At 36.3% G+C, this 23,698-nt stretch overlaps 1 protein-coding gene across 1 annotated transcript; it reads right to left on the minus strand.

The window, feature by feature from the left end:
- Positions 1-648: 648 nt before the first annotated feature.
- LOC120076902 (protein ARABIDILLO 1) lies at positions 649-23,665 on the minus strand. The gene is made up of 12 exons (XM_039030863.1): positions 21,361-23,665; positions 21,018-21,176; positions 20,845-20,925; positions 20,544-20,675; positions 6,620-6,747; positions 5,715-5,802; positions 3,210-3,304; positions 2,564-2,627; positions 2,251-2,426; positions 1,935-2,156; positions 1,475-1,559; positions 649-1,373 (listed from the first exon to the last, which is right to left on the minus strand). The coding sequence occupies exons 1-12, from the start codon at positions 22,708-22,710 to the stop codon at positions 1,197-1,199; spliced, it is 2,757 nt and encodes a 918-aa protein (XP_038886791.1). The 5' UTR covers positions 22,711-23,665; the 3' UTR covers positions 649-1,196.
- Positions 23,666-23,698: the final 33 nt, after the last annotated feature.

The raw sequence follows: 23,698 nt of genomic DNA on the forward strand, positions 1-23,698 counted from the left end.
ACTAAATTCGATTCCCATTAATTTTTTTTAAGCAATTTAAAAAATTTAAGCATATCTGTAAATGAGGTAATCAATATCTTAATTTTAACCCTTTCTTTTGGTACAATTTAACCATTTAAACTAAGCTAAAATCTAAACTAATTTATCTCTTAATTTTCTTTTTCAGAGAAACGTGAGTTTATCTTAAAACCTTGGCTCATCTAAAGTATGCACATTCCACAATTCCAATTTTGTTTTGTTTTTTCTTTTTTCAATTCAACAATAAGCAAAACAAAAATTTAGATCTATAACATTTTTGGCAAAAACTATTTTTTGAAACAAAAGCATATGTTTTTAATAATACAAGTGTCAATCCGAGTGAATAAAAAATCAACTAGAAGAATAGTAATGGTGTTTGCGAATATCCAATGCTCAAGCAAACCTAAGTGAGAATCCAATAAGGTTCTTCTCTGCAGAGTTCAGCCATAAAGTGAACTATAGTTGGACAACAGTTACATTCATGTAATGAAAGATCATAATCAAAATCTTTAAAATATGTTTTTGCAAGTAATGTTTTAGTTAATACCTTTTAACAATGTGGACATACTTGGTTTGAAACCCAGATTTTGCATCTCAGTTCATTCAAATCATCACCATTTATTAAACAACTTGACCCTCAACTGGATAAACATTAAATTAAATGAAGTTTGATAGCTAAACATCCTTAATTTATCTTCAACCAGTCCAACTGCAAAAATGAGAGCTAAACATTGTACAATCTTTAGCATATTTAGAACTTCTATCATTACAGGGAAAATACCATCAGGATCAATATTAACAACCAAAACAAAATGGCTAACCCAAAAGAAGAGAAAAAAAAGGTTTCAAGGTAATGTGCTTCTTATCAACTCCCTGCATAAAGTACCATCAGTATATATAAATTCTGATAGAATGCAGACTGCAAGTACACGAAGAAAATGCTTCGAAAACGACCTTTTGACGCTTCTGATAAAGGTAATAGACCAGGAAGTAACAGTGAAGCTGAGAAGTCGAACCATATAGTTTGTGTACTACTTGGCATCAGAAACTCGGTATATGATTAATGGGGGCATTTACAAGAGCGCCTGGTTCGGGCATGCCATGCAGCTCATTTAAGCTCCATGAGTTGAGTTGAACAAGAACTCACCTTCAGTCGCAGATTTATGTTGAATTTGTCTTTAAAGGGAAGATTCAATGCTGTGGTGCTCTAGATTTCTAAGAACAATTCTAGCGAAGATTTTCGCTTGTAATGGGGCAGTTGCTGCTGCAGCTGCAGTACGCAGGGCTCTTGATGCTCCTGCATTCTGCATAAGGCTTGCATGGTGTAAGGCATGTCGACCCCCCGGGATAGTAAACTGCATATGGAAGAATACATGTATTGAAGAAAATTTGTGCCAGAACTCAAGGGTGGCTTATAAAATCAGGAAAAACACTGAACTTCAATCCGTGCACTTGCCTGTAGAAGAGCAAATGCTGCACATGCTTTTAGTGTAGGTGATGGATTTCGAAGCATTGCAACAAATCTTCCAATTTCAGCTCCACTAACAGTTATGAAAAATTAAGACATTCGAAAACAAGAGTAAGATCAATAAAACTTTTAAGAAAAAATTTCCTTGCTTCACAACCAACATTCCTCCCTGACAAGCATTCTTGCATACAAGAAGCAAACAGCTAAAAGTACATTGAATATTTTGTAAAAGAATTTAAAGGAAAATTTTAATCGATTTTCTAAAGAAACATAAGCATAACTAGAATGGACATCCATCATATGCTGAAGGGAAAGAGCAGGCAATGCAAATTTTGTTATCAACAACAAAGTTCAGCTGAAGACAATTGACTACCCAACATCCATAGGCATAAAAAACGTGAGCATGCTAAATTGAATGGGCATGAGAATACAAGAGGTTCGAGTGAACCTGCATCGCAGATGGCCCGCTTCTTGAATACGAGCTCGTTCTGTTACTTGCACCAATGCTGCAGGCGCCAAGGATGCAGCAGCAGAGGCAAACGCTTGTGGATCAGAAAATGTCTGGACAAATGCTTCAATGTTCTTTAATGCCATCCTTCTAGCCCCATCTAAGCTCACACTCTTGGAAATGCCTTCTGATGAGCTTCCTGGCAAGGCACATTCATCCATTCTGCAAAAGGTTGAAGATCTAAACGTAAGTTATTTTTCTATTAAGACAAATGAAGGCAACATGTCTGTGGATCTAGTGAAGTCATTCCATGTACCTCCCATCAAACATGTAAGCCAATGCCAGAGCAGCCATGAAGCGTGCCATTTTTGATACTGATGCATAACAAAGATGAACTAGGGCTGGAACACCGCCTTCCTCCACTATACGAAGGGCATTACCGGGGTTAAATGCAAGATTCCAAAGAGCTCCAGCCGCAGTTTCATGAACATCCTGTTGAAAATAAATAACGTTAAATAGTTCAGTGTATAAATGGTAAATATGCAGTTCAGTTGAACATTCACACATATTTCACTATCAAATTTGAGTGCTCCTTATCAAGAAACTCGAGAATAATTTGAAATCCTTACTTCAGCATCTGAACGTGCCAAAGCAATTAATGGTGCAACGCCCCCTTGCTGACCAATAGCAATGCTAAAAAAACCCAAAAGGAAAAAGGTTAGTTGAACCTGGCCTTCACGTAGAAAAATATCATCAGTGAAAGTAATGTAAAAGAAGAAAAAGTAACTGAATGGCAGGGATAGGATAGTATTACTTCAAATCAAAACCTTTAGAAGCAAAACTATGGACAGATTTTTCTAAAGAGAAGACATTATTTCTTAAACGACAATGATACCCTACATTAAGTAATTAATCAACTCCTATCATTGTCTTCCAAACTACCAAACAGAGATCCTTGCAAAGGAAAAAAGACAATTTCCCATATCTGATTCTGAACTAGCTAGACATTCATAATCAAGAAAGTCTTCAAGCCAATTTTCCATAAATTCTTTACCACGGGAATGATACTAAAAATACAAGGCATATCCTATAGAAACCCTCTACGTCACCAGCACACTTCATAGTGACTAGTTGACTAATGCATTCATCCCCCCTAAGGTTTTTTTTTTTTTTAAATATAAGAATCTTTGTTGCAGTAAGATTAACAAATCTTATTGGCTTGCTACCCTCTGCAATATATTAGGTGATACCATCTCCGAACCCCAAATTTTATACCTGTTGGCTTCAGAAACTGACAATCCCCACAAAGCTCCAGCAGCCCGTTCCTGAAGACCCGGGGATGCATTTGAACAAGATTGTGCTAGAGCAACCTAAAATTATAAATAAATAAATAAATAAATAAAAATGTACATGCAAACGATGGGTGAGCTTATCATCATATAACATATTCCAGTCAAGTATATTATCCTACTTTTCTTATATTTTGAAATGGTTCATATCTTGATTGGAAAAATAGTATTTATGGGCATAGACAGTTGGAAAAACAATACACTATAATCTATGTTGACTTCAATTAAGAGAACAGAGAAGTTTCCTTTTCAAAAAAAAAATAATAAGAAGAAGAAGAAGAAAACAGAGAATAATGATGAGAGGCTTTCAGGTTTTATTGCATTCCTAATATCCATATTAACCTTGCTTATAAAAGGGTGAACCCTCAACTTTGGACTTTTAATTCATTTCCATCTTCGGTGCTTCTGAGCTGGTGAGGTCAAAGCTACTATAAGGTTAGTGGCTACCATAAGCATTAACTCTTCTAACTTTGCATGCCAGAATTGACTTTAGAGGGGGCAGGTCATTTGGAGAACAGTAAGCGTGAGCCACAAGCATAATAGAAAGGTTAGAGCCCACATATATGAGGAATGTGTTTTTAAGCCTCCACCAAAACAATACATCCTCTGCAAAAAAAAAATAATTCAGAGGACCATCGCCAACTTCTGCTTCTCCATCACTGCTTTCTTCTCATAGTATCTAGAATAGTTTCTATTACCTCACCTATATGAGCTCTGAGACCAAAGATAGGGTTGAGGAATTTTTTTAAGGAGGAAAACACTTGATAGCTCACAGCTCCTTCCTTCAACAGTAAGAAAGATTTTATGGCAAAAATGATTCTTTGCCACTTCTTAGATCCTTTAGTTGGAAGCATAGTATGCTTCTTCCTTCAATAATAGTGAGTTGATCACGGAGTTCTCCTCCAGCTGCCGTTCCAGTGGAAAGGGAGATCTGGATGAGAGAAATGATAGAACCCAAACACTTGAGCTTAACAAAAGCATGTCTACTTGACATTACTCAAAGCATCTCTCGCTGTCTCCTCTAGGTTTTTCTAATGGAGGTCACTTTTCAATCAAAATAAAGGAAAAAGAAAAATAATTCATTTGATATCAAATGCACAAAACTCTGACTAGAAATAGACAATAAAATTATTCCATTTCAAACTCTTCGTTCCAGCTTTTATTCCCAAGATTCTACCCGCTAACTCTAAGGGCTTATCCATTTCCCATGCAAATTAGACTGTGGTAGGGTAAGATTTTCGGTTTAGAAGGAGTTTTGAAGAGAAAGAGGTGGAGGTGGAGGAATGGGCTCAACTGATGTAGCCTAAAGGGATAAAAATGAGAGAAATCTCTAATAATCAAAGTTTTTATCATGAATCAAAATTCAAAAGTTACGAATACAAGAAAACAATTCTTCTATTTATAGAGAATTGTTATGCAGACTAATCCTAATCCTAATTAATCAAAGAAACTAATCCTAATAAACCAAGGAAACAAATCCTAATCCTAATCAAATAAAGATTCAACAAGATACCCTAATTTACTCTAATCCTACTACATCAATAGATTTTGACTCACGGGAAGCTTAGCCCCACAAAGGAGAATTCCTAACATCTGCTTGAACCTGAACTGGTTTGATCTGTGTAAGGCTAGCAGAGAGGAGTTGAGGCAACTGAGAAAATCTTCGGAATGTTCATGGTTAGCCGGTGCTTCCATATTCTTATCCAAAAAGAAAGCTGGTGCTTCCATATTAATTGCCCAGAGGCCATGTTCCAGCTGATTTGTGGGGTAGATCTCAAAGGCAAAGCAAAGACTTTGTGGCTAAATGAGGCAGGCAGCTCTGTTGTGAAAATTTTGGTTTGAAAGAAATAATAGGACAATCCACGGAGAAGAGAGTAGCTTTGAGTCATTTTCGGAGTGTGAGAATTTTTGCTTCGAGTTGGTGTGCTCTCAAGTGACTTTTGTAGTTTCTCCTTTTCTTCAAATTTATGCCAACTGGGAAGCTTTTTGTACTTCCCTCGTCTCCTTTTCGTATCTTCCCTTATTGATAATGAAACTATTGTTTCTTATCAAAAAATAAAATCTAATGCATACATAATAAAAGAAGATACGTATTCCACTGTAGAAGGAAAATTTCTCCATTTAGAGTTAAACGGAGTACGAATTCCAAACCTTTTTCTTCGTGTGAAGTTTACCAAAAACTAAATGTAATCTCATCTAATCATCAAAGCTTACACCACATGAAGAATGACTTTTTTAAAATCTCATGCAGGCAAAAATTCAACAGTGTGAGATACATCCAGTCAACCTCTACAATAATGAGTCTGGGTGATTCACCAGCAGGTAGATAAGGCTGGATTCTTTTCATTCCTTATTTGATTCAGACATTCTACATGAGTCCGATCAGCTTTTACAATAATGAATAATTTAAGGAAAATGTTAAGGATCTTACCAATGCCTCAACACCACCTGCAGCTGCAATTGCTTCTCTATTTCTGTCATCAAATGATAAATTCCATAGGGCACCAGCCGCCTCTTGCCTATTCCATGAGATAAAAATAATATGTTGGATTAAAACTTAATTATGTACTTTATCCAAGATTCACAGTTTCTCACACCGAGAGTATCCATACAGCTGAAAGATACAGAAGACCCACCTTATGAACATTTTATTTCAGTACAAATGTTAAAAGGTTTTTGTCCTAATTTCGGTAAAATTAAATACCTACAATTTAGGAGAATTTCCCACAAATATAAGTTTAACTGAAGTTCTCTCAGTAATCCTTTACTCTCAGCAAAATCAATACTTAAACTTACCAGACGACCTGGATTTATTCCCTTAGCGTATGTGATAGAAACTTAAATAAGACTCAAAAGAATATTATTCATTAACCTCCAAAAGTGTTTACAGCCAGCTTAAATAGGGATTTTAACGGCATGACAGGTTAAAACTAACAATCAACTAAAAAACATACATAAATACAGACTCTCAAGAATCAAATACAATGAGCCTTAAAACTAAAACTAAATTCAAAGATCCTAAAGATTGCCCAAGAATGGAACAAAATGATCCTAAAAATACCAAAGAAAGTCGAAAAACATCCAGAAAGATTGATTGAGACTTAAAAGATTTGCATCAGCATGTGTAACATCCATGGTGAAAATGAATAGAATTTATTATTTAGATGTCATTTCATCCTCTAGCAGGTTATGCTATAGTCTATTTTCAACATTTTTGGCATCTGAGGGCGTAAAGACAAAATGAAAAAAAGTTTGAACAAAGATTGGATGATATTCTACGCATAAATAGTAAAACCAACAATAATAAAGAAACATATTAAATCATTGCAAAACTACCTGACACCTTCATGAGGAGAATGTGTAAGTTGGACAAGTGCTTCAAGTGCACCCGCCTCCTGTCCAACAGCAGAGTTATTTGTATTGCTATCCCCATGGGCAGCTAAATTAGCCAATGCTCGAGCAGCCTGCACAATTTCAAATTGTTCAATTTTTCACTTGAAACTTGTGCAGATTTAGACTTTTTTTTTTTTTTTGCTTGTGAGCAGTTCATTCCTGACAGCTGAAAAGGGTTCATGACAAATAAAAGTAGCAACAAATATATGAGCCATATTAATATTATAATAATACATAGTGACAGATAATGCACTTACATACCAATATTTGAGCACAAGAAAGTCTACCATCATTATCTCAAAGAGAAAAAAAGAGGGAAGTTTCCACCGGCATTTTATATCCAGGTATTAATTGACTTGTGTGAGCTGTCAAGGTCAAGGACACCCATAATTATTGAAAAAGTATTAGTGGCTATTGAATAAGTCAAAGGGAGAAAGCCTAGTGCCACAAAACACAATCCCACTATCTTCATCTCTGTGATGCCATGATTCTACTTCAACCATGGCTAGACATTAAGCGACTCTACCCCAAAGACTGTCATCTCAAATCACTTTTATAGGAAACAATGCTTTCATTGAAACTAACAAAAAAAGTGTTGACAAACAACTATTGCCTCAGCCTCAGAACCCTTTGCTAACATAAACAAGAGAAACAGCCGCCAAAATTGTTGTTGCTGCAGTCACTATGGTGAAGAAGTTCTTCTTCCGTTCCTCTGCTTGTTGCTTCATTTCTTCCACCATTTTCTCCTTGTTTGTGAAAGATATTTTTATTGCATCCAAATGTTCGACAAAGGGCTGTACTTCTTCTATAAACTTGTGCTCAGAAAAAGCCTCTTCCACTTCTCCCTTCTCATAACCACCAGTATCACAAACATTCAAACAAGTTTCCTTCAAAAATGCCAATGCTTTCTCTGAATTAGCAATAGCTTAATTGACCATAGTTTTCAGTTCATCAATTCTACTATGGCATCTAACAAGCTTTTCTCCATCAAATCCCTTTCCCCGACCAAGATATCCACCCGCCTCTCCATCTCCTTCTTGACAGAGTGAATCGTCATCTTGTGCAATATTTGCTTTACCTAGTTCATTCGTGGCTTCTTCAATCCTCCTCTCCTTGGCTTCGAGTAACAAATGCAGCTTCTCAACACGTATTTTCTCATGTCATTACCAAACTCTTTTTGGCATCATTCCTCTCTAATGAAACTTCATCTAAAGCCTTTCAGTCTATAATTCCTCATTTCTTGCTTTCCGGTAGGGGTGGAAACGGCTCGGCTCGGCTCAACTCAACTCGGTTCGGTTTGGTGGTCAAACTGAAACGAACCGAATTTTCTAATATGTGAAACTAAACCAAACCGATTTATTGGTTCAAACTTCCGCATTGGTTTCAACTTCGGTTTTGGCATTTTAAAAAAATCTGTTATATATTTTTTTTAATTAAAAAACGGTTCGGTTCGGTTTGGTTTAAAATTCGGTTTTGTTCTTTAAATTAAAAGCGGTTCGGTTTTACTCTTTTTTTAAATATATATATTAGTTAAAAACGGTTCGGTTTGGTTTCAAATTCGGTTTTTGAAATTGAAAACCCAACCGAACCAAATTAATTCGGTTTCAAATTTTCTTCAAACCTGGCCGAACCGCATTTTTCGGTTTCAGTTTGGTTCGGTTCGGTTTTTAGAAATGATTCGGTTTATGCAGTTTGAATAGTCACCCTTATTTCCCGGCATCACTCAGCTTGGTCATAGAAGTAGCTTTTTTTGATTTACTTGATTCCTTTTGCAAGTCTTCAATGATATTCATGCTTCCATTTTTGCCTCCATTTCAATTTCAAAAACCCCTTAACCTGGAAGGGCAGGAACAGAGAGGCTCAGTGAATCAAAGAACAATAGTCCCTACAACAAGCAAGAAAAATCCTAAACTCCTCCAAAACTGATCCATAAGCGAAGAAGCAAACTGACATCTCCAAATTATAAAGTGTCGATAGAGAATGCACCAGTTTGTGCCCAAAAGAAAGTAGTGATGAAGGAAGTCTCCAAAAGTGATCCATAAGCGAAGAAGCAAACTGACATCTCCAAATTATAAAGTGTTGATAGAGAATGCACCAGTTTGTGCCCAAAAGAAAGTAGTGATGAAGGAAGTCTCCCCACAAATACCAACTACAATCTTGTATCTATGATTTAGTTAATGTCTTTAAATAGTTAGCTTAAGTCTTTGTAACCGGCTGAACAGGTTACAAGTTATAAATTAACCAATCTAACTGGTCACCATTAAAGTTGTATAAATAGGCTCTTTAGCCATCATTTTGATCATTATTAATAAAATCATCTCAAGGTTTCTTGGAACTACTCCATTAATTGGTATCAGAGCGTTTTATATCCAACACGCATTCTTCCTTCGAATCACCTTCAACATGGAAGCAGAAGCCTCCTCTTCGATCAAGGCCTTGGAGAACCGAGTGACCTCAGTAGAAACAGCCGTGAATGACATCAAGACTAAATTGGGAGACCTACGGATGATGTTGGCTCAAAATTCTGCAGTGTTTAGACATTCAAAATCCAAAGGAGTCACATGACTTGCAAGTCCAAGACAACCGAAAGAACAAGGAAGTTCTGCAAATCAATGAAACTATCCAAGAACGAGTTCCATTTGAAGCTACTCGACAGAACATTGACCAAATTGAGGCAAGATTTTGAGAAAGCGTCCAAGAATCAGGTTCGAAACAACGTGGTACTTCAATTTGTGCATCCAGTAAGTTGTAGAAAATCTTACTCAAAAAGTTAGAAAGATTTCAAATGTTGCAGCTCCAAATAATACAATGCCTATTCAAGAACAACACCATAACCATCTGCGCAATCAAGAACAACACGACAATCCAATCTGCAGCCAAGAACGTGGGGATTTTCATCAAGATTTTCATGGGTGTGATCAACAAAATAGCCAAGAAATTCAAAGGCAACTTCAAGATTTTCAGCAAAAGAAAGAAAATAACCAACAAGTCTTACCAAGAAACCAAGAAAATAACCAACAAGTTCTTCTAAGAAATCAAGAACCAGCAAGAAAACCTCGAGGAGATTTCAACATAGTAGTTTTAATGCCTAATCCTATTACATACCTTCTTCAAGTCCCAAATTATCCACAAATAAGACCAATTTCACAACATTTGATGTGCTTAGATTATGACTCATCCGAAGAAGAAGAATACCATAGTCCTCCCCATTTATCCTCCAAGAGTTCAAACTCATCATCATGTAGAAAATCCTTTATTCCAAAGGCAACTTCCTCCCATTCAACCGCAAAGACGTGTGATTAAGATTATATTCAAGATTGGCAAGATCAACCATATTGGAGGCAAGAAACCGACTACAAAATGATAATCAATATTCCAACATAGAATGGGAAGATGAACATTGAGATCTTTTTAGATTGGATAAAAAATGTGGAAAATTTCTTCGATTACTTGGAACCCTGGAAAACAATAAGGTTAAACTAGTTTCTTTGAAACTAAAGAGTGAAGCATCGGCTTGGTGGGATCAAATCCAAGGCAATCGATGTGCTTATGGAAAAATAACTATAATTAGCTGGCCAAAAATGTTCTTTTATTTGATTAGCGATATTGCCTTGATCGATGGGTACTCGCACACCTACAACCCTTGAAGTCTCAATGAACTTGATGGAAATTTTATGTTTTGGATTTTTTTTTCCATAATATTTTTGTTTTTGATGTAGGAGGTTTGTTCGGCCATACTCCGTTGTACAAGTTTATTTTATTTCTTAATTGTTTCATTTTGTTTTTCTTCTTTTTAAAACTCAAGGACGGTTTTTTATGGGGAGGGATAGAATATGATGTAGGGGAATTGGGATAGTTTAGTAAATTCAAGATTAGTTACCCTAACCCACATGTAATTCTCTATAAATAGAGAATCTCTCTCTTGTATTGATTAGATTTTGATAATTAATAAAAACTTTAGCTCCAAGATTCTTCAAGATTTCTCCGAGACTCTTTAATCTTCACCATCGTTACTGCCTTGAACCTCAAAGCGGAACCACATCTGAATCCATACAAGGTCAATTGGATTACAAAGAAGGGAGAAATAGCTATCAAGGAGATCTAGATACTCCATAGGCAGCCTTTACCAAGATCAAATTGTATGCGACGTTCTCGAAATGGACGTATGCCACATTCTTTTGGGACGCCCGTGGCAATACGACAATAAAGCATTCCACAACAGACGAGACAACACATATGAATTCATTTGGATGGTAAGAAGGTTGTCCTCCTCCCTCTTGGTAAGAAACAACTTTTCCTCATATCTTCGAGTAAAGCTCTTTTACATTCAAAAGAACAATCTCTCTTAGCATTTGTAGTTAAACAAGATCCTTTTGAATCACCTAACATTGCCAATTTAGATCCACATGTCTCTAACTTGCTCAAAGCTTTCCCCTCGCTCTAAAGAACCTAAACAATTACCTCCCCTACAAAATATCCAACATCACATAGATTTGATCGTGGGTAGTACCTAACAAACTTGCCCCATTATCATATGAGCCCTAAGAAATATGAAGCACTACACACTCAAATACATAGTCTCTTAGAGAAAGGGCACATACAACCTAGCCTTAGCCCATGTGTCGTGCCAGCTTTACTTGCACCCAGAAAAGATGGCTCTTGGCAACTTTGTCTAGATAGTAGGGCAACTAACAAAATCACTATTAAATACAAGTTCCCTATCCCACGATTATCGGATTGATTAGATTAATTAGGACTTAGGAGGAGCATCCATCTTTTCCATAATAGATCTAAGAAGTGGATATCACCAAATACGAAGACCTAGAGAAGAATGGAAAACAACATTTAAAACGAATGAAGGACTTTTAGAATGGTTAGTCTAGTCATGCGTTTTGATCTCTTAAATGCTCCAACACCTTTATGCGCATAATGAACCAAATCTTGCTCCCTTGGATAAATTTGTAGTAGTATACTTGGATGATATTTTAATTTACAGTAGCACTCTGATAGACCTCCCATATTTAGGCGGTATGAAAGAAGGGCCAATAAGAAGAATGGGGAGAAGGGCACAAATATAAATGTGGAAGAGAATAAAATTAGTTAGAATGGGGACCACCAAATCTATAACAAATTCGGTTAGTAAAGGGGGAATTCTGTTAGTAGAGAGAGATGACTATTTGCTATAAACATAGGAGGGTAGAAGCACAGGGGGTATGAATCATTTTATTGTAGAAACTGAGCTTGCTAAGCTTGTAATCAGGAGGGGGGTCTCGACCTTCCTAGGCTATTTGAGCCAAAACAGTAAATATATAATTGAGACTCTATCACACTCACGAAGCACACATTGAACATTTATGTACTATCTTTCAAGTGCTAAAAGAAAATGCTTTGTATATTAACTTTTTTTTAAAAAAAGAAAAATGTTCTTTTCTTCAAAACCAGCTTTATTTTTTAGGATTCCTAATTAGTTCAAGCAGAGTTGGAGTAGACCCAAGGATATTGAAGCTATTCTATAGTGGCCACAACCTAAATTCGTAAAACAAATTTAGAGCTTCTTAGGATTAGCATCATTCTATAGAAAAATTATTAAAACCTTTAGTACTTGCTAGCCCATTAACTACATGTTTAAAAGTTAAAATACCTTTCACTTGGAGGGATGAACAAACTAATAGCTTCATAGAACTCAAAAAAGCATCAAGTACAACTCCAGTCCTAGGATTTCCAGATTTCCTAAAACCTTTTGAAGTTCCTGTAGATGCATCTAGCATAGGGATAGGAGCTGTACTTAGTCAAGATAAACACCCATCGAGTTCTTTAGTGAAAAACTAAGCATCTCTAGGCAAAAATGGTCAACCTATGAACAAGAACTCTATTCCTTAGTTCGAGCACTAAAACAATGGGAACATTACCTACTTGGAAAAGAATTTATTTTATTAACTAACCATTTTTCTTTAAAATTTTTGCAATCTCAAAAATTTATCAGTCGCATGCATGCTAAATGGATACAATTTCTTCAAAGGTTCGACTTTGTCATCAAACATACTACAGTTAACACTAACAAAGTGTCTGATGCACTAAGTCGTAAAGGTACACTTCTAACTCTACTTAAAGGAGAAATTATAACTTTTAATCATACAATTGACTTATACCCTATTGACCCCGATTTCAAAGACATTTCGTATGCTTGTTCTTATCACCTTTCAACTAATGATTTTCACATTTTTTATGGATTTCTTTTTAAAAATGACACACTATGTATCCTACACACTTCACTTAGAAATTTGCTTTTAAAAGAAGCCCATTTGGGTGGTCTCGCAAGAAACTTTGGTAGAGATAAGATTTTAGCACTTCTTTCCTCAAAATTCTATTGGCCTCAATTGAAAAAAGATGTTTTATATGACAAACTTCTAAGGGCTCTAGCTCAAACCAAGGACTCTACTCTCCATTACCTATACCAATAATATTTGGGAAGACCTCTCCATGGATTTTGTCCTTGGTTTACCAAGAACTCAACGAGGATATGACTCCATTTTGGTAGTTGTGGATAGATTTAGAAAAATGGCACATTTCTTAGCTTGTAAAAAGACTAATGATGCTTTGAATGTTGCAAATTTATTTTTTAGGGAAATTGTTCATCTACACAGAATTCCAAAGAGTATAGTTTCTAATCGAGATGTCAAATTCATGAGTTATTTTTAGCAACCTTTATGGAAAAGATTCAGCACTAACCTCCTGTTCAGTTCAACAAGTCATCCACAAATTGATGGACAAATAGAGGTTACAAATTGTACACTTGGAAACCTCCTATGTTGCTTGAGTGGAGACAAACCTCGTCAATGGGACTTATCACTTGCTCAGGCAGAATTTTCCTTCAATAACAAGATCAACCATTCAACTGGGAAATGCCCCTTCAAAATTGTCTACACACAAGTCCCAAAACTAACCTTAGATCTTGCAAACTTACCTACTACTATCGATCTAAGTGTTGAAGCAAGCATAATGGCTGAAAGAGTGATGAAGTACATGAGGAAGTTCGCCAACATTTAGAGAATGCTACTGCATCATACAAATCGAAGACAGATGAACATAAAAGACAAGTTGGTTTCAAAGTTGGAGACTTGGTTATGGTTCATTTAAAGAAGTCTAGACTGCCTACTCGTTTACATTCTAAGCTTACTAACAAGAAGATTGGTCCTTTCCCATCTTAGCCAAGTTTGGACCAAATGCATATCAAATCGACTTACCGCCTACCATGAAGATTAGTTCAACATTAATCTCTCATACATTTACCACTATCACCCATCAGATACATTTTAACTCACATAAACAAACTCAGGGATGAGTTTGATCCTTTCTCGAGCGGATGGAGTTAATGAAGGAAGTCTCCCTACAAGTACCAACTACAATCTTGTATCTATAATTTAGTCAATGTCTCTAAATTAGTTAGCTTAAGTCTTTGTAACCGACTAAACAGGTTACAAGTTATAAATTAACCAACCCAGCCAGTCACCATTAGAGTTGTATAAATAGGCTATTTAGCCATCACTTTGATCATTATTAATAAAATCATCTTGAAGTTTCTGAGAGTTACTCCATTAACTAGAAAGGATGAATGCCTCCGAATATGGTCCAACATGCTAGCCTCTTCAATTAAAACCTGTCACAAAAAGAATGACTTTTTTTTTTATTTAGATTTCCACCTTTCAAAGAGAGGAGTAAATTGAGGACTTAAGAGAGGTCTCTAAAAAGAAGAAAAATAAAGATTTATCGAAACACCCCCAGCCAAAAAATGGATATCCAACTCTCTCCTATCAAATTAAGAAATCCAACAAAGAGAGGAGATACACATTGTCATTTCTTAGATGTCTCCCTATTAATCAAAGGAAGCATTTAAAGAATCAATGCTCTCCAGTTGAGGTTGAACTCCAAGATGCTGTAGCTATTAAAATGGTTGGAGAGAATACACCATGATGAAGCAAAGGGGTTGATTAAATCTTATCCAATCGAGAACTTAAATGACATCCCTAATTATCCCTCGTCCTCTTTAGGATGCCAATTTTAGGGTTCTCCTTGGGTGATAACTCGAAGTACCAATCTTTTTGGAATCACGTGGTCAGAAAGGTGCAAAAGTGTTTGGTTTCTAGAGGAAGATCCTTCTTTTCCAAAGGAAGTAGATTAATTGTTATCCAATCGATCCATCCCTAATTATTTCTTGTCTTTGTTTTGGATGTTGGTTTTGGTGAGCAAAGCTACTGAGAAAATTATTAGGGATTTCTGTTAAAAAGGTTGATGGGGGAGAAGGTCCCATCTTGATACCTGAGATGTGGTTTTAAAACTATTACCCTTAGGAGGGTTAGGTATCAAGACGTTGATACTCCCTAGTTGAGGTGGCCAGGTGCACCTGTTGATCCCTTTATCTCGTCTTTTTGCACTATTATGTCTCCTTGTAATCTAAGCATTAGACTCTTTTCATTATATTAATAAAAAAAAAAAATTCCTTTTCAAAAAAAAAAAGGATACTCCCTATTGAGGCTTTGCAACCAAAATGATTATGGGGTTCTTTTCATACCTATATGCTTTGAGACATAGGACTATTATGAGCAGATATGGCAATCACCCTTTAGTGTGTGGTACAATGTGCGGTCTTAAGGTTTGTCTAACAACCTCTAGTTAGTTATTTCTTCAAGTTTCCCTTTCTGCTCCTAGTGTAAGAAATGTAACGTTGGAGAACGCTCTAAGGTTTACTTATGGAAGGGTTGGTGGGTCGCAGAGTTTCCTCTATCACTTTTCCATCAAGGAACTTCACTTGATGAATTTTGTTTTGGCTTCCTCTAACCCTTTTTCCTCATGCTCCTTGGTTGTTGTTAGCCTCTATCTAATAGAGAAACTACAAAAGCGTTTATCTTACTTTTGATGCTTCACAACCTTTAGGTGCGCCCAAAGAGAAGAGATGTTAGATTATAGACTCCTAATCATTCATGAGGTTTCTCGTGTTATTCCTTCTATTCTTTTGTGTAACCTTGTTCCCACCATATGCCTATATCTTCTCCTCTTTTTGGAAGAATAAAATCCCCATAAGGTCAAATTATTTGTGTGGCAGGCTTTACACATAAGAACCAATACCTTGAATTGTATCCAAAGATGACTTTTTGTCGGGTTGGGCTTGTATTGGTGCATTCTGTGCACGGGGGAGGAGAAGGATATTAACCATATTTAATGGGCTGTCAATTTGCCCATTACTTATAAAGCAAATGTTTGAGTTTGTTACACTTATATTTGGCACATGGTAGGGAGTGTGGCACCATGATTAAGGAGGTGCTCTTGAATCTCCCATTTCAAGATAAAAGAAAAGTTTTATAGCAGTCTGGTTTCTTTGTTGTGTTGTGAACAATTTTGTTGCAAAGAAATAGGATAATGTTTAGAGAGGTTGAGAGGTGGACAGATTGACAGGATCCTAGGATTGATGTTTTTTATGATCGTCTATTGTCCGACCTTTTTGTAATTAAGAGCTTGCTTTGATCCCATAAATTGGAGTTTGGTTCTTTAGTTGGGATTTGGCCTTCTTTTTAGTGAACCTTTTTTTATATTCCCCCATACATTCTTTCATCTTCTCAATGAAATCTCAATTATTTATCCCAAGAAAAACATTCAGTAATGTTATATCCTTCTACAAGTTTCTACAAAATTTTCGGAAGGCATTGATTATGCAGATGAACAAAACAAAGTAGAGGGGAACGTCTTGTCTAGTCGATTTTGAAGCATCTAGAATGTGCCTTTGGACCTTCCATTAATTAGGATGAAGAAGTTGCAAGAAGAAAGGCATCCATAGATCCATTCTCTATTTCATCCCAAACCCCTATTATTATTCCATAAGGGCATTTAGAAAGAAACCAATCCACGTTGACATGAGCTTTTACATAGTTTATTTTAAGAAATAAGCCTTTTTTTGTGATTGTTAACGTACTCATCCATTGATTCTGCACCCAAATGGATAGTGTCTACTATTTGCCTCCTTCAACAGGAGCCATTGAGAGAAACTTGCAAAGTCCCTCGGTAAAAATATTACAGTGACCAATGACCTAGTCGAGACATGTGACTAGGCTAATGAATCAAGATTCTCCTTTCTAGGCTCAAACAAATATATGTTTCATCCGTCTTTCTCATTCAAAATACCTTGAATACTTTTATCAAAAATTGGAACACCTTAAACAAGTCAGTTGTATAGAGTGTCCAACTTTTTTCCCCGATTATCCAACAATGAAACCATCAAGTCCCTACAATTGAAGATTCCTTAAACTGAAAATAGCACCCATGATCACCTCCTCGAAGAGCATTTCATGCCAACAACTCCAAACAAAATCAAGAAGCGACATGGAATTGTAGTCTCGCTTCGCTACTTGCCTAGAGGGATTTACACATTAATCATAATTGCAAAAAGGATATACAAGGAATACAACAATTGGAGTAGCTGTGAAGTTCAAAAGCCTAAGAAACGTGAAAGGTTAACTTTGTCCTTTCCGATCAAAGTTTTCAACCGATAGCAAAAACCACTGAACCAAATAATCTAAGCTTTCCTTTTCATGGGAGAGTCAACAAAGATCAATTGCCAAAGTATTCTCAAGAAAAAATCACCTAAGATCAAAACCATTCACAAGAAACCATATAAACTATTAAACGACAATGAAAAAAAAGGATGATTAGTAACTTCCCGCTTTTCTAGTAAACAATGCACTCCGAGGAGAGACATCTAAAAGGTGCCTCTTTTAGGCCACTATCAATAAGGAATTTTAGGTATCTTTACCTCCAATTTCTCTTTGACATACCGAAGGATAAAACTATCTCATCTCCATCTACCTTGTTAAGTTGAACCACGGTTCTCTAACTCATAAGAAAACTTTTAAATGCATATTCTATTCCATTTACTATACACACACACACACACATACATACAAGTGTGTCAGTGTTGCCTATCTAGGAGAAGGTAAAAGGACAATAAAGGGCAATATGATAAACATACTTACAATAGTGTTATAATACTAATATTACCACTATGACAAAGGCATACGATCTTAAGCAACTAGTGAGAACCATCTAAGCCATCTCAATGATACCAAAAAGATGTTTTTTAATACCCAAAAGATGTCAACGAATGTAAGCATTGAAGTTCTCCCCAAGCATTGAAGTTCTCCCCATGGTCGTTTGAGGTGTTCATCGAAGCCTCGCCATGAGAAGATGCCCAAAAATGTAATAGTTAGAGTTAGCTAAATATCACTAATGTGGAGTTCGCCCAGTGTCAAAAGGTGATGATTCATCATTATTGTATTCTATCTCATAGATATTGTGCAAACCAATTATTTTTTCAAGTTCTAATTATATTGGCTCCAAATAAAGAATAAGGTGAACTAGTTGAGATGCCCGGGTACGCCTCTTGATCCTTAGGTTCTCTTTTGCTCTTTGTATATTGTACTTTGAGAATTAGTCTCTTTTCACTTTATTAATAAAGAGGCTCGTTTTCTTTTTAAAAAAATAATAAAGAATAAGATGAATCATAAACACTCTTGCCAGTGATTAATGTTGAAGATGTAAACCCCACCTGGAATTCCTAGGTGAAAAGGAAAAAGGAAAGAGAAATGAATTGGGCTGAAACCTCTAATCAGAAATAAGACGATAGAAAAGAAAATTATTTACAAGTTGGACCCAGATTCCATGCAAGGATGCACCCAAATTGATATCTTCTATAATAGTATAATACATCTATCTCTTTCCTTTCTTGAACTACTGAATAAAGATGGATTTTGCAACCACGGGCTATTTTCTTTTATCAATGAAAAACCAAACTTCCATAGAGAAAAAGTGAAAGAATACACATTAAAAAATAAAGCCTACAAAAAGCAACTTCATAAGTAAAATAGACATGGGTAATTACAAAAATGTCTTGTCACCAAAGGCCAAAGAGAATCATAGAATCTGATCAAACATCGATAAAAGATCTCTCCTACTTCTAAAGATTCTATTATTTCTCACTCCCAAGACCCTACATGATAGCACAAGCCTTAACCTCCCACAAAAATAATAATTTCTCACATAAAAGGTGAACGGAGAAAGAGTTCCTCCATCGTCTCCCTAAGAGCTAGAAAAGAAAAGGTCAAACGACTCCAAACAGCACCGACAAATTACATCAACAGAGAATATGATTGAGGCCCTCCCCCACCCATTCACAAAGAATACAACAAAGTGGCCCAACCAAAATAGGCCTCCGAGTCGAAATTTGATCCAAGGCAATTTGAAAACCGAAATTTGAAAACAAGGGTTTCAAAGAAAACAAAGTTTTATTTCATGTTTTCAGATATGTGTTTGGTAGCAGATTCAGAAATTAAATTTCAATTTAAACTAATTTTCAAAAATGATTGATAATAGATTTATAAACCATAAAACAAATTATAGTTATTCACTAAATATTAGGTTGAATATAAATTATCACTAATTAATTTATGAACTTATTTTAGGTTAGAAAAAAGAAATATAATATTTATTTTGTAATATCAAATAATATATAATATATTATATAATACATATTTTAGTTTTACAAAAATAATTAAGTTTATAATATGAAATATTTTATCATTTTTATCTTTACTAACATAATTCTGCATTTTAAAATTTGAAAATATAGATACACAGCGAACATAAAGATGTTCTTTTCAAAATTTGATTTTTCTTGATCACAAAATCCAAAAACAATTTTTCGAAAACATAATCCAAACTACCTACCAAACGCATGTTCACTGAGCTTAGGGAATCTAAAAACATAAAAGAAAATCCAAATCGCCTACCAAACAGGCCATAACCTTCTTCGGAAAGGTAATTCACCTGCCACAATAAGGAAGAGAAAATAAAACCACTCTACATGGGAGATACTGACCAAACACAAGAATAAAGAATTGTAGGAACAACCTTTGGACAGACAAGGACTCCAAAGGGCCAAAGGCAAACATCTCCCACGAAGGAGGTAAGGACCTCATGAAAAGAAGTGCTAAATAATGGTTCTTCCTCTTCTAGTTGCTAGGAACTAGAAATCTATAGAGTGAGAACGAATAGATTGACCCTTATGTTACACCAGGACGAGGTTAATATATAATTTTCCAAAGGTCTTTCATTCAATTCCATACCAATGATCAATTTGTTAAACACCTCATATTTGAGGTCCTCCGGTGACTAGAACCTTCCTTCATCTTGAAACACTTGTCGCTTAAACACCAAATCATCTCCCTACATCATTCAACTCTCCCTTACAAAATGTTTCTAAGGTAAGACAACAAATCATAAATATCAATGCCAAAAACTTTCTCCATCTACCAAAGAAGATTGAATTGAGATGGAATCATGGAAAAGGCACTAGAAATCACCTCACCAAAATCCATCGAATAGATCTTCTAATTGAACCCACTGACCTTCAAAAGAGAAGACATAGATGAAATGCCCTAAAAGCAAATTAATCAATGGAGTTCACACAATGAGCAAGATAGAATGTGAGAAAATCTTCCATTTTCTTATTCAAGCATCCTTTGCTGCATTCTAGAAGGGCAAATGAGCTAGAATTTGAAATTTAAATGTATAGCCATAGGCTAACGCAATGGTAATTAAAGGTTTACATAGCATTCATTGTAGGGAGTATAAATTCATGTCAAGATCAAGAATAATTTAGGAACATGCATATTTCAGAAGGAAAAGAACCAAAACTAAAGTTACTTCAACCAACAAGAAATGGAGCCCTCAATCTCATCTGAATAATCAAACTATGCAACTTTTAGGACCCAAATTTTTATTGACGAAAAAAAAAATCATTGTTATTCAACAGGGTGGTCACCTGTTCTTGCACTCCTTCAAACTTGCAGTTGCGAGCAAGCATCACCAAAGCATGCACGCCACCTGCTAAAGCAACTTCAGTACTACACCTATCATCGGCTGCCAAATTTGCTAGTGCACCAGCTGCACGTTCCTGAAAATACATGTAAAACAAAGTTAAAATCTGTGATTCCTGAGGAACTCAATTCATCACTTACAAAAGGGTAATGCTAAAGGAGAATAACGGAATGAAGATGAGATAGAAATAGAGTCGCCAGACACTCGTAGATATCCAAAACATATAATGAAGTGGTGACACTTACAAGAACTCCGTCACCACCAGAAGACCATTTAAATATCAAATCAACTAAAGCTCTTACTCCACCAGCCTCAGCAATCGCACCCTATTTTTAATTTAAAGAATCCATTATCAGAACTAGAGGTTAAGAGTCCAACAATGCTACTTCTGAGAAAAATACATATGCAGACAACAGACTTTGTGTTCCTCGCCAACAGAAAGATTCCACAATCCTCCAGCAGCCTCTTCTGCAACTAGCCTGTTCATGGATCTTGCAAGACCTGCAAGAATATCAATTCCACCTTCTTCGGCTACTGCCTTTGCAACATTAGCATTCACAGACAAGTTTGCTATGGCCTACAATCAAAGGAAAAGCATGTTAAAGCTATTTCGGCTCAAACCTATCAACTACAACTAATAGCATCGTAAATACAACGGGTACAAATATAATAGATATCTCAATTATCATCAAAATGGAATAAACCAAAAAAAGTTTTGTAATATACTTATATACCAGTTAGTATATCCACATGAAATTTACCTTTGCCACCTCAGACTGAAGCCCTTCTCTCCAAGACTTTGCCAAGTTTAGAAGGAGTCGTATTCCACCACGCCGCATAACTTCTTCTGCCCTTCCAGAGTCAATACTAGCATTTTCATCATCAATGATAACAAAAGTTGCAAGACCTGTTGCTGCCCTTTCTTGAACATCCTCTTGTAAGCTCTGCATCAAACTAAGTAACAAAGCTGCACCATGATTGAGCCAAAAATTATCCAGACCATGTTGATTGCTCTCAGCAATACGCAGAAGATTGTGAGATAAGATCCACTCAAGCCACATCATTATCTCGTCCAAACTCTTACTTTTATTCTTCAAATTCCTCCAATCTAACAACATGTTTTCCCCTTTCGTTGTAGTATCAGCAAATAAAGAAGCTATTTCCTTCACAACATCAGTGAAAAGGGCAAGCAACAATTTGCCTTTATATTTGCTGACAGTGAAGCCAGCGTCTTCTTCTAGAACTGAACAATTGAAGGCACACAAGACTTTTAAGCTTTGTGATGATGACATTAATCTTGATACAGCGACAGGACCGATATCAGTTCGTGACACATCTAAACCAACCAAGTTAGGTAGCTTATGCCACTGATGTGAAACAGCACCCCACTTCATATTTGAGGTCCCAGCAACTGAGAGAAAACGAACCGATGATACGTTTCCAAGGGCCATCTCATCTACATTCAGACAATCAATGAACCCAATATCAAGCAAATTAGGGCAATGCTTTGATAGAGCATTGAGAGCCTCTGCATTGACATCCCTAATTCCAGAAAGCCTAAGTTTTTTCAACTTATGACAACAAATAGCTATTGCTTTTATAGCATCGCTACTGATCCTTTCACAGAAATCTGGCCCAAGCTGGAGGCTTTCAAGTGCCTGGTGTCGAGCTGCAATGGCAGAAAGTGTAGCATCAGTAATTTTTCTACAGTAATCACCACTTATTTCACGCAAATCCTTTGCCAGAAGAAGAATTATTGCATCAGCAGACTCTGCCCCACGAAACCTGAGCTTCTGAAGACTCTTGCACCTAGAAGCAAGGGAAGCAGCCATTGCAGCATCAATTTTGTGCGCTCGAAGATCAAATGAAGTCCACAAGCATGAAGATAAACCAAGAAATCTCCATGTTCTACAAGTTGATGACAAGTTTGCCCGGTCACGATAATTCAGACAAGAGAAAAGCTGAATGACTGTATCATCAGGCAAACTAGTCCAATCTACAGTTTGTTTATTGTCCAAATCAGCAATCTCACTTTCAATTTCAGGGTAGCTTGGAAAAATCAGCTTCTCCTTCCCTTTTCTTGTCACCTTCCTCCTCACCCTCCGATTCATGTTCCAGCCAATCCCAGAAACCCAGATACCGCCACCCCAAACCTCAGGGAAATTTCGAGCAACACAAAAGAAACACAGGTATACACAAAACCATTCTTTTTCAACCCAAATTCCTAATTCCTTAAGGCGCTGAATGAGGGTATACAAACCGACGCGAACCCTATGCTATAGCTTCAAAACCCTAGTACTCCAAAGAAGGAAGTTATGATTGCGTAACAATTGATTGAAAACTCTTAATGTGAACCCAAAAAAAAAAAAAAAAAAAACCCAAGTTTGTCGACAATGGGATGATGAAAAAAGAACAAAGAACAAAATTAATCTGCCTTGTGGATTGATTATAGGAAAGAAAATCGACGCCTCATTAAACCTGATAGTTCTTGCTATCTGGGTGCGCCGGTAAACCCTGAAATCTTCAACCTTTTAGAACAAATCACGACACATTCAATATGATTGATTGAAAAACGTGCCAATTGAGCACAGAATAGATGAAAAGGGAGCGTAGATGGCAAAGAGAGGAAGGGAGAGAGAGGAAGGACAGAGCTAAGAAAGGGTTGGAGAGAATTCAGGCAATGTTTTGACAAAGAGGAAGCTCAAACCCTCAGAGCATGTGTCCACCTCTCTCCCCTATTTTACTTTCTACTGTTGTGAACCAATTGACCACGGGCATATACATAGAGACAGAAACAGAATGAAAGAGAGAGGAAAAATGTGGTTTGGGAAGAAGGAGAAGAAGGAGAAGAAGAAGAAGCAGAAAGGGGGAACGGGGGAAAAGGGTTGGAGAAGAATTACAGCATTGAGATGAGAAAGAAGGTCAAAGAAATATGGTGTTAAGGAAGAAGAAGAATATCAACTCCACAACTAATCCGGAGAAGGAAGAGCACTCACCGTTCTCTTCTTTATATAAATATCATGTGTTTGATGCTGTCAATTCAATTGTATTTCTTTCTACCACATGGGTTTCCAGATTTTGAGTTCTCTTCTCTTGGGG

Source organism: Benincasa hispida, chromosome 1 (genome assembly GCF_009727055.1).
Source record: "Benincasa hispida cultivar B227 chromosome 1, ASM972705v1, whole genome shotgun sequence".
NCBI classification, from domain to species: Eukaryota; Viridiplantae; Streptophyta; class Magnoliopsida; order Cucurbitales; family Cucurbitaceae; genus Benincasa; species Benincasa hispida.